This window comes from Centruroides vittatus, unplaced genomic scaffold (genome assembly GCF_030686945.1).
Source record: "Centruroides vittatus isolate TY-2023 unplaced genomic scaffold, ASM3068694v2 contig_546, whole genome shotgun sequence".
Taxonomy (NCBI): domain Eukaryota; kingdom Metazoa; phylum Arthropoda; class Arachnida; order Scorpiones; family Buthidae; genus Centruroides; species Centruroides vittatus.
This window is the reverse complement of record NW_027122322.1, coordinates 435,609-448,562: the sequence shown is the minus strand read 5'-3', so window position 1 is coordinate 448,562 and position 12,954 is coordinate 435,609. Positions and strand designations below refer to the sequence as shown.

Sequence of the window (12,954 nt, the reverse complement as noted above, 5' to 3'; positions counted from 1 at the left end):
CATCTGTTTTACATATTTTTGTCCAAGTGGTGTTTTGTTGACTTAAAAAGTAAATATAATTTCATTGTTTCGCATATAGCATGGTCCAGACATTTAACATGATATAATATACAGTATTATTGATGGTTGGTTGACCAAGCAGTTAAGGTGGTAGTCTACCACTCTGGGAGTCTGGAATCAAATCCAGATAAGTTGAAAAATATCAAGAGTTTTTTTTGAGTTGTGGTCTGTCCAGATATGTAGGATTCCCATCCCTCCCCCATTGTGGGTCATGGCCAAACTCATAATGGGTTTGCTATGAAAAGACCCTCTTAGTTGCCCACAGGATGAAGAGAGTTTAAAAAAAAGATATATATTTAGGCATGCTTGGATGAAAATTAATTGACAGTAATATAAAATATATCTTTTGTAAAAATAATGTATTAATACATTCATTGACAAAGTTATGCACCAAAAAAGAGATGTTGGTAACAAACAAAATGAAAGTTTATTAATGTGAAGGTAAGAACAATGATAATAGCATTACAATATCATACTAAAGGAACAATTTTCTGTGGAACATCAGTATGATTTAAAGGAAATTTAAGTAATTTGTAGGATTGCATCTTACCTAGATATGTATGAGGATATGGTTGGGCATGGAAGTATACAGGCACCATATGCTGCACTGCAACGGATTTGCGGATAGATGTTGTAACTGTCACTAGATCCTTCACACTTGTAGATGGCTGAAGTTGATATCTATCCTGCAAATGCTTGATGGGCAACAAATCTGGAGACCAGACAGGCCAAGGAAGTATGGTAACGTGATGAACACATTCTTGGAAAATCCTAGCTGTGTTCAGCCAAGTAGTATCTTATCTTACTAGAAAATGGATGTTTGCAGTCCTGACTTGGAAGGCAACACATGAAGATGCAGATCAGATTTCCTGAATGTACTGTGCTATCAATGCCCCTCATGCCACTACTAGGGATGATCAACTGTCATATAAGATAGCTCCCCAGACTGCACATTGGCAATGGAGACAGTGTCCTGCTCAATAGTAAAGTAGTGGTCACATTGATTTTCAGCCATGCAGACAACTGCAATGAGTGCAAATTTAGTGTGTTTTGCTGTGGTCACATTGTTCATTGGCATTGCAACTCAGAAACATTTAATCTTATAATCAAACTAACATTCACTTTGCCTGCTATCTTCTTTTTTTTTAATGCAAAGGAATGACATTTGTAAATGATGGTACTTTTTACTTAATTCTTTAGCTATATTTAAAATGATATTGTTGTTACTAAACTAAAAACAATCAATATATTATATCAAAATTTAAAAATAGTACTTGCAATCAATGCTGAGACTTTTGCTTCTCTCATGCCATGCCTGTGTTGCATCTATCTTTTCTTTGATAAAATAAAGAATAAAATTTACAGGCATTTGTGAGCCTGAATCAGCTTAATCGATCTCAATTCTAAAGCTGTACCAGTATTTTCACTTTTTACCAAGACAATAACTATTTTCAATGTTGCCACTGTATGAGTGGCACAAAAACATTAGCAATTGTTGCAAGTAGAAAATCTTTTTGTTTCTAGTTGCAGTTGCAGTTGTAGTCACACAGGTTTCAGAAGAGGTTTACTAGTTATCAGGAATAGCAGTTGCAGTTGCCTGTATGGCTGGAAAGTTCAAAGTGTGATCATGGCTTAAAAGTGAGTTTGAAACATATACCAGTAATCCTCCACACTCTTAACATGATGATTGTTCATTCACAAGTAGAACTGGGATTTGTGTCTAAAGATAATATGTTACAGCACTACTGAAAACAAAGCAATTGGTCTACAACTGTACATACTGATCTGAGACATAACTGTATGCCGAGTTTTGCAGTAATTGGACAGTTCTATTTGAGTAATTAACTTTTTTGTCAGTGTATTTTTAAAACTGGAAATTTGAATCTGTATAACCATATCTTGCCTAATATTCTTTTGTTGCTCTGATGAAAATTTGATTTTTTTTAAGCATTTTCAAATAACTAAACTAAGATTGCCAAAACAAATAGGCTTAAAATGAGAAACTTTATTATTATTATTATGCTCATAATTAAAGATAATATTTATTACAAATATCTTTCATTTTTACTTCAGTTTTCTTTTTAATTATGAGTGGCACAAGTTTATTAATTTTTGAATTTCTAATATATTAATGTTAAAAATAATTTCTGAAGTATAAATTTCTTCCATTTAGTGTGTATTTCATTGAACTAGATCACAGACAATATAAAAAAATTATTTAGCTTTTTTAAATTAAGAAAAATAAGTGCTAGAAAATGCATTCTGAAAAGATAAAATTCAAATTTAATCCTACGCTTTCTTTTTAAATCCTCATACATTGAATTCATCTACAATAGTTTGAAATAATTCTCTAAAAGAATTATTTCAAGATGAAATAATTCAAAGATGAAATAATTCTCTAAAAGAATTAGTTCATCTTTCAAAAAATTTTGATTCATTTGTGAAGCTCTTTTAGCAGAATAATAGTATCATTGTGATTATGTACTGTACATATACATACTATATATATTAATTATATTAATATATATATTAATATAATTAATATTAAAAGTTTAAAGCAGCACTTTTTCAAAACAAATTATGCAAAATTTATTATTAAATTTTGATGATAATATTTCAAATGGAAACTCATCAATTATACACTAAAACAAAATGCTATATATTATTGTCTTTCTCAGCAATAATTTTTTTTCTAAAATTTACAATAGATGAAATGACAATTGTTGCTTATAAACATTGAATAAGATATTAAATAAAACTTGTTATGAAAGAATTTTTTTATTTATTGAATAAAATCATAGCTAAAGTAAAATTTATTTTTAATAGATATTTTGTGTACATGGTGGTTTGTCCCCTTCTATTCAAACATTAGATCAAATTCGAACTATTGATCGCAAACAGGAAGTACCACATGATGGACCTATGTGTGATTTATTATGGTCAGATCCAGAAGGTACGTTTTTGAATTTGTTTTAGAAATCTTTGATATGCCAACAAATTTTCATTCCAGTACTTGCATAAATAGATAACAAAGTGGTTAACTGAAATTTTTATAAATACATAAATTGAAAGAACATTAATTAATTGTAGAATGTAAATATTTAATAAATGTTTAATTTTTTTTTTTAAATTGTATGAACTTTCTTCTACTGACAACTTATGATCATTATCTTTAGAGATTTTTATTGATATAGGATAGCATTGATAGTCATAAATTCAGAAATTATTAAACTATGATTAAATATTAGATAATTAATTGGACAAACATATTAACTTAAATAAGCTTAATTGCACTTCAGTATTTAATATGAAGATGACAAGTGAAACACCAAAGCCATTTTTGGGACAAGACTATGTCTCGGAGACTCGGGGTTTGACTGCACACTGTTTTCTAAGGAAAAGAGAAAAATGAGCACTCTCCAATGAGGAAAAGTTGACACCGGTACTCAGGGTCCTGGCATAGATTACGGCAGGCTTTGTTGTCGCGATGGTTATGACAGGTTGCGTTGTCAGGGGCCTGTTCTTGGCTACAGTAAGTGGGATCACTTCAACGCTCATGCCGGGTCTTGTTCTCATTGTCCAATCTTCTTTGGTATCGCAGGTTTTGAATGCAATCATTCAAACTTTGCCAGCCTTGGCCACGGCCACAAGGTCGTCCACGAGTTATTTTTAATGAAATTAACCTATCTAATGTCGAAATTTCTCTTTGTTGCATGTTGCCCCAAGTGGAATTTTTGTCCATTACTAATGAAAATTTCCTGTTTTTGAAAAAAAATAATTGTGGCTATTGTATCATCTAAAATTATTTTTTATTTTGCACAAACAAAATAAATCTATATATATAATTGAGACGAGTTGATAATAATAATAATAATCAGTGCAAAGTTCAAACGGTTAGGAGTTTAAAGTTGAAATTTGGTACACAGTTAGGGTACGTCACGAGAACACACACTAAGAAGGGATTTTTCAAAATTCCTCCCCACGGGGAAGAGGGACAGGATTAAGGCTTAATACTTCCATTAACAATGGAAGTGTCAACAATGGAAGTTTCAACAATGAATGTGTCAACAATGGAAGTTTCAACAATGAACATGTCAACAATGGAAGTGTTACGTAACTATAAGGTTTACTATAACGTAATAATCTTAATTTTTGCTAAAACAGGTTAGGAGTTGAAAGTTGAAATTTGGTACACAGGGTACCAAATTTAAGTACCAAAGTATTAAGTAAATGGAAGTGTTAAGTAACAATGAAGAACAAGAGAAAGCGACATGCAAGATTTACGGGCGCTGGAGTAAAAAAAAGAAAAGAGAGTAATATGTTAGAACATATTCGATTTTCAAATTTAAACAGATTAGTTCGGTTTTTCTCAACCTTTCTTCTTTAGAACATTCGATGAAAATCAAACAATATTAGAACATTCGATTTTCAAATTCGAACTTTCTTTAGAAATACTTAGTTTGTTGATGAAATTACTCTTTTTCTTTTTTGACTATAACGTAATAATCTTAATCTTCGTTATCGTTACTTTTGCTCAAGCAATGCCGGGCCTACCTGCTAGTATATTAATAAATGTAAAAACAAAAAAAAATATATATTTGGAAGTTACTTTTAATATAAAATTATAATGACTAGCGCCAAAATGTTCTAATGCTGAAACAAGATATCTTGGGTCAACCAGTCAAGGTCAGCACGTTGCGACCAGAAATATGTCCAGAATAACACGGGACAGGTAAATGGATTTTTTCAAAGATTCATTTGTCAAAATCAATTTTGCAACATTGCATTTCGAACTTCCCAATGCATTCGTCAAAATTCGATTTCTCAACATTCATATTTCCAACTTCCCAACGAGCAACACATGCACAAATCTTGCACTAGTGCCTGTTTGTAGAAAGATGTTGCCATTTTTTACTTTATTTTAACTCTGTTCTCGATCCCGAGTGCTTACAAGTCTGGTTATTTTACGCACGCATGATTTGGGCACCTAATATTCTGTGCCAAATTGCAAATCCCGACATGTACTCCTTCATACCTCTAAGCTGGTAAGCCAGGTTGGCACCATGATTTTATAAACAAGACATAGTCTTGTTAAAAAAAAATAATTTCTTCTGAATTTCATCTCAGGTTAATTTGTCTGACACTTATAGTTATTTTATTCATTCAATAAAATTATAACTATAAACATTTTTGTTTGTTTTTAATTATATAATTATTTAATAAGATAAAGCATTAGAAATATAAAACCAAATTTAAGCAAATATTTAAATAGGTCTAACTTTAATTTGAATTTTGTTTTTATTACTTCAGATACTCAAGGATGGGGTGTAAGTCCAAGAGGAGCTGGTTACTTATTTGGTAGTGATGTAGTGAATCAGTTTAATGCTGCCAATGATATTAATATGATATGTCGTGCTCATCAATTAGTTATGGAGGGTTATAAGTGGCATTTCAATGAAACTGTATTAACAGTTTGGTCAGCACCTAATTATTGCTACAGGTATGATTACAATTAAATTTATATATTACAATTCTATATTTTTTCATTGTTTCTCAATGCATAATAATTCGTATCTTCATATTTACAACTTGTAAATATCTGATCTCAAGTAAAACTATACATTGTTTACAGGTATTTAAAGAAAACTTTAATGATAAATTTTTAGTAGTTAATTGTGAAAATCAGTTATTTTAACATGACTATAATCATGCAGCCATCATAAAATCCTTAATTTGTATGTTGAGATTTTAAGCACATTTTAATTTATATTTAGAACTATTTAAAATGAATAAATAAAAATAACAGATAAAAACAAGTTTCCTGATAATTTTTATTACACTGAAATATTTGGCTTATTTTTTTGTCTTATTTATTCTTTAATTATGAACCAATTAAGTTTTTTGGAATTTTTGTTTCCTTTTGTATAACGCTTTATTATGGTATATTAATAAACTAATAAAAATGAAATTGTTTATAGTAAGAACTTAAAAAAAATTATTAACTAAAATAAAATTTTGTCCAAATATATTTAATAATTTGGAAATAATTGATAATACTTTTATACTAAATTGTAAAAAATATAAATCATTAATAGATGTGGTAATGTTGCTGCTATTCTGGAATTGGATGAACATCTCCAGAAGAAATTTACTATATTTGAAGCTGCCCCACAGGTATATGTATTTATATACATTAAAAGTAGAAATCATTCTATAGTTATTCTTTAATTTATTTTAAAAAAAGTCTTACTGATCAAAGGATAACTTGTGAAAATTATATAGATAAACTTTTAATTTAATTATGTTATTTTTAAGGTAATATATTGTACTAAAATGAGTTCATTATGTTTAAATTTCCAACAGATATAATTAATATATAATGATTGCATGCATACACCTTGCACGGGTGTGTGTGTGTGTGTGTGTGTGTGTGTGTGTGTATAACAGGTAAAACCTTGATGCATTGTTGTTTTCCATTCCAAAAAAATAAAAAAATTAAACTAATATAAATAGGGGGGAAATAGGGGAAATACTTCTAAGAAACCAGTAAAAATTATAATGTAGATAAAACCAATTTAATTATTATTATTATTTTTTAATTTTAAAAACATTTCATAACGCATTAAAAAAAACGCATTAAAAAAAAATCTCACGAAACTTCACGAATGGCTGTAAATAATAGTTTTCGCAACACAATTAAAAAAATAATTTTTTTATGCGGTCAACAGGGACCGCATAAAAAAAGTCTCACATAGAGAATAACTCAAAACCGTACGAAATAGAATTTATTGACAACAGATGTCAGCACTTGACTGCATCGTCTGGTCTATCGTCTGTTTTACATATTTTTGTCCAGGTGGTGTTTTGTTGACTTAAAAAGTAAATTATTTCATTTTTCGCATATTCATGCAATAATATTACTATAATAAGTGCATTTATGCTATAATAAGTTTATTTAGCTATAATAAGTCAACGTGAGACATGACGAATCGCACGAGACTAGTCGCCAACTATACCGCACAAATTAAAAATTCGCATTAAAAAAATCGCACAAATAAAAATCGCACATAAAAAGAGCGCATAAAATACTATGGTTTTGACTGTTTTTAAATATACATTTCAGTATATTTGAAACACTAATTCTTGCTGAAGAAATTTTTGACACTTGTTTTGTACAAACTACAAACTAATTTGAAGTACAATTTTTTAAGGCCTAGAATGCTTTCATGATCACCATCACAATTGCACATAAAAGAAAGATTTCATTTTGATGAGATGTGAAGTAGTGAGGAATGTTCATCACAATTTCAAGTTCTCCATATTTTTCTCTACCTTCCATCTTCATCCTCCACTTCTACATTCTCAGATGCCAAGAAGAACTTGCATAACTTTGTATAATAATATACATACATCTCAATCTTGTAGAAAATCAAAATGTTAGAAGTATATTTAACCCATGAGCAAATACCAGTATGGTAAAATTTCTTAATGAAAATTTAGACTATACAAAACGAAGTTTGAGTCCTTTTTCCTATTAGTATCCTTTTATTCCAGTCCAGGAACCACAAAACAACCAGCAACTTGAAACAAATTTTCAAAAATAACCGATGAACACAATTATGTAAATTAATACTAGATAAACAACAACCTTCTTTTACGTTCCAGCAGTATTCTATTTCGTAAAAAAACGTTTTACGAAATAGAATATTGAAAAAACACGTAGAAAAAACGTTTTAACACGGATCTGGTGTATGTCGGCGCTACGATGAGGAGCCTAAAGCAGAGAATATATGAGCACAAGCAGTCAGTGAGCAAGAATGTTGACACTACGGTACTGGCAGCATTTGCGAAAGAGCAAGGAATAACGGTATTTTGGGATAAAGCCTCGATCGTGAGAGCCGCAAGATCAAGACAAGCTGTTAAACATATTGAGAAAATGGAAATATACAGGGCCCATTTAACCACAAACTGCATTAACCATAGAGATGCGGACATGTTGGCGATAGCTTGGAAATCTTTCTTTCATAACGAAAAATGACTAGCAATGTGTTAAATAGACGGAACATCAAAAAACGCCGTTTTTAGCGTGTAAGCGCGTTACCGACGGAACATCTTAAAAAACGCCGTTTTTAGCGTGTATGCGCGTTACCGACGATCGGCATGAGCGCATTCGAATTTCATTTAATTTTCATACGTTTAGAACGCCACGTGCGTATTTTAGAATTCTATGTTCTTTTGTACTGGTTAACTGAAGATGGCCGCTGAAGGTAGTTGAAAACGTTTTTTTACAAAATAGAATATTGCTGGAACGTAAAAGAAGGTTGTTGTTTATCGGATAAATAATTCCAGTAAGCTTTGTTTATTTATTAATACTAGGCTACCTGAAATCCACCAGAGGACTCTCAGCTTCAAAAAAGCGATTATATAACATGAATGCAGTTGTGAAGAATTTTAATGATTTTTAATGTTTGTAGATGTCATAGCCTACAAGGAAGGGTCGACGTCAAGATCATTTTTAATTTGTATGTTTTTTAATTGTGTTCATCGGTTATTTTTGAAGATTTGTTTCAAGTCGCTGGCTGTTTTGTGGTTCCTGGACTGTAATAAAAGGATACTAATAGGCAAAAGGACTCAAACTTCGTTTTGTATAGTCTAAATTTTCATTAAGAAATTTTGTCAAAATAATCCTGGGCTTCAATGTACAGTAGAACCTCTATTATCCGGACTAATTGGGGATGAAGGTAGTCCGGATAAGGAAAAATCCGGATAATTGAAAAAAAAAATAATTGACAGTGAAAGACATGTACAGTACATGCAGTATGAATAATTTTTATTTGTCTAGATTTATATATAGCTTCAATATTAAATTATTTTTTATTAAGAAATTCAATTATCGATTTTTGTTTAAAGCTAGCTGTTCCTTTTTTTTTTTTTTTGAAGCTCTGCTAAATTGCAAATACTTTTAAGACATATAAATTGTCCTGAGTTACACTCTTCTTGGCTCTCAAACCACTTCATGGCGACATCTAAGCACAGAAAAGCTTCAGAATGTGTAGGACCAATATCTCTTACTTCACAAATCTCTTCATCTTCTCGATCTTGTTTATCTGAGGCAGATATTTCTTTAATTATTTCCTCATCATTCAAAATTTGGAATCCAGGATCGTTCGCATCGCAATTTAACCACTCGGTTACATCTTCTTCGTCACTTTGTGCTATCTTCTTCGAAATTTGTGCTATTGCTTCCGCCATGACTCCTATACCACTTTCTACTGTGTTACTGGAATTTACTAATGGTCTTTTCAAAATTTTGTTCCATGCATTCCATCACGTACGTACATAAACAATGTCGTAATTCGCCAAGTGCAAATCAGCAAATTCGTACAATTTTTGTTTATTTTGAACAATCCGGATAATCGAAAATCCAGATAATCGAGGTTCTACTGTACCAGTATGATAAAATTAAGATAATTTCAAACAGTATGGTAAAGGCTGTAGATGATGGTGTGATTTTTCAGTATGCAGTAGGCATACCAGGCACACATGAACATGTCAAGTTTCTGAACTCATTTAAGATTATTATTAATTACCTAAGCTAATAAATTATCATTTCAAAATTTAAAAACTATCAATGTGAGGAAAATGTCACTCAGAAATATGATTTTTCAATGGTAGGTGCAATAAAGTAATAATTTGAGGACTGATGAAGCTAGTGGAAAATTATGATTTGTATATGGGGCTAATTGTAGACCAAATAAATCAATTTGGGGAAAATGAAAGTAATGGTGACAATGCAACAAGGTTCCACTATATAGAGTCTAATTAAGAGAATATTGGATAAGGAAGCAGTTCACTTAAGAGCACATTCTTCCGTGTTCCCAGTTTTCTCCTCTATGGTTTACTTTAGTATGACTCCTGCAAACAAAGCACCAGATAGTTGTTGTTAAGTGCCATTGAGTCAGCACTAACTCCTGATAACCTGATGGATTGGTGTCACCAAAGCATTCTATCTTCAACGATGTTTGTCAGTTCATGCAAGGACTGAGATCAGTGACATCCTGTATTTGGTCTATCTATCTGATTCTTTATCAACCCTTACTGCACCTTCCCTCTTTCTTCCCAAGCATGATTTTTCTTGATAGTCCATCATGGACACATATCACATAGCTAAAAAAGGCCAACTTCTGCTTTTGAATCCTGACCTAAAGAGAAATCACAGGTTTGATGACTTTAAGGATTGAGATGTCTGTTTTCTTTGTTGTCCATGGTATCCTCAGGAATCTTCTCTATACCCAAAGCATGGAGGCATCCAGTTTCTTCCACTCAAACTTTCTGAGTATGTAGCTTTTGTATCCATACAAGACATTAGGGAAGACAAGAAATCTTACTAGTTTGATCTTGGTTGTAATGGTCACATCCTTGGCCTTCAAGATGGACTGAAGGTGTGGCATAGCTTTTTTCCTTAGCAAGATTCTTCTCTTAAGTTCCTCTATGTACCTTCTATCTCTAGTGACTATGACTCCAAGCAATACAAATTGGTCCACAACTTAATTGCTTCACCATCAATCTCCAAACTGTCAAGTGGTCCTGTAGACATTACTTTTGTCTTCTTTATGTTCAATAATAATCCATATTCCTTATTTTCATCCTGGTATACTTTACTAAATGAGTTGTCATTCCTGTTCTTCAGATAGTAGAGTAGCTACTTAAATGAGTGCTGTGTCAATGGCAATTTTAGAGCAGCAGTCTGCATAAGGGAGCAATATTCTAAGGAAGATTTATAAGGGTCTATCTTTATTCCTCTAGTACATCATTACCCAGGGTACATGGCAACAGGGCTCTTCACTGTGGTGATGAAGCCTTCATTGGTTAGTTTTCTTATATTGATACATGGACAGTCAAAAGATTTCTTACAGAATCATAATTAACATATTTTATTGAACACACAGGAGAAGCAATTACATATTAAAAAGGTATCACAAAATACATATGAACAGTGCAAATCACATGTATGTCCTCATCTTGAGGGGAAGAAGCAAGAAGTAATTAGCAACCAGATTTCAGAGTTCACTTGATCTTAGTTTAAGACAGTACTGTACATATTTGTTTTTATACTATATGTCTCATTAGAAAGCATACAGAAATATTTCCAGCAAGGATGTTTACATCTTTTCAGCCAGGCTATTTACTGTATTTCTGGAAAGAAATGAAAGTAATGTAAACTGGCAAATATGCTGTAGTTACTGATTATTCAATTGAACACTAAATTAATGATATAAGACTAGAAATCAATAAACAAGTTACAGTAAAACTGTAATAATTAATTTTAATGTTTCCAAGTATGTTATTTAGTGGGTGATCAGTTAATGAACATAATCCGTTCCAAGACTGTTCGCTATCCAAATTGTTCATTAATCATTTATCAATTTACCATAGATTTTTGTGAGAATTTGATTAATCCGTTCTGGAGACCCCAAAAAATAAAAAAATATATACATTCTTACTACGTTTATTTATATGTAATAGTAAAAATACATATATACACAGTCTTGCATTTTTATCAGTCATGTTTTTTCTGTTTGTGGGTGTTAAAGAATCTGTCCAATATTGATTGCTTTTCTCTCTTCTTCACGATTTTTTTGGAAGTAATTAATAGCATTGTCATTGTAGAGATCCCTAAGCCTATTAACCTCAACCTGGTTTGGATGCCATTCTAAGACCATCCTTCTGACATCCTCCCACTTCATCAAAACATCTTTAATGGCAGGTGTCGGCATTAATCTTTTTCAGAAGAAAACATATTTCACCAAGTTTCTTGGCATTCTTCTGTTGTCAGATCAGTGTCAGGTTCCATAATGTTCTTTATTTCTCAGATGTGATTTTTGTTACTCCTTTAACTGCTTGAGTCTTCTTGATTATACTGTATCTTAGATAAGATTGAACTGTGGCCTACTATAGACCTGTTCAAGCCATACTGCCCAGCAACATCAGACATCATCTGCCAATCTCTACCTTTGCTATTATACTCTCACCTTTTGAAAATAAAAACCGACGCAAAACTTAATGAGTGCCCACCCAATAGTCTTGCAAATACTATAAAAAAAATTCTTTCTGTCACAAAAATAAAAGGCTGGAATTACAAGGGAGAGTTTCAATGTTTGGAGGAATACTATCCGATCAGTATATACTGGGTTGAGTGTCAATGTCGACATCTCCCACGCTCCGAAAAGTTTTGAATTGTTGCCTGAAGACAAAGGAAGACCAATCGGTATTCATTATTTCATGTTGCTTCTTCTTGTGTTTGTTCTGTGAGGTGTTCATTGTCCGAACATAAAAATCTTTCGCGAAAGTGTTCGTTATCCCATTTGTTCATAGTCCAAACTGTTCATTAACTGATCACCCACTGTACATTACATAGAGCTAAGACACTAAGAGGTGGCGAGATTAGACTGTCATGAATAACCCCTAGGTGATCTTGGTAAGGGAAACATGATACAACAAGTGCTCTCAAGTGGACTCAACTGTTTCATATTACATATTTAGAATCTTGATTAAATCTGATACATACTTAATGTTATTTTAATTGTGAATTAATTTCTAACTAAAATTTGTGTATGTTGTAATGAATATATAAATATTGTTTTACATGCATTGTTGAATAATTGTTGTTGACAAATTTAATTAACAAATATGCCAGAACTGTTCACAATTGACACTGACATGCAAAAAACACCTTACATGCTTACTCTAGCATCTTTTATAATTTCTAACCTATTTTTTTGGCATGTCAGTATTAATTATTGACAAATTGTGAAAATAGTGGAATATTGTTATAAATTCATTTAGGTATTCTTGAAACCATGTTTTCTTATATGTTGAGCATCAAACACAAGA

General features: G+C 31.6%; 1 protein-coding gene across 2 annotated transcripts in view; it reads left to right on the top strand.

Annotated features, from left to right (window-relative positions):
* Positions 1 to 12,954, top strand: part of LOC136978579 (serine/threonine-protein phosphatase 4 catalytic subunit B-like) — a 52,120-nt gene that overhangs the window by 36,110 nt on the left and 3,056 nt on the right. For both annotated transcript variants that reach the window (XM_067274306.1, XM_067274307.1), the window contains 3 exons: positions 2,887 to 3,013; positions 5,371 to 5,560; positions 6,156 to 6,234. In XM_067274306.1, coding sequence (XP_067130407.1) covers positions 2,887 to 3,013; positions 5,371 to 5,560; positions 6,156 to 6,234 — 396 coding nt within the window. The remainder of the gene's footprint in view (positions 1 to 2,886; positions 3,014 to 5,370; positions 5,561 to 6,155; positions 6,235 to 12,954) is intronic.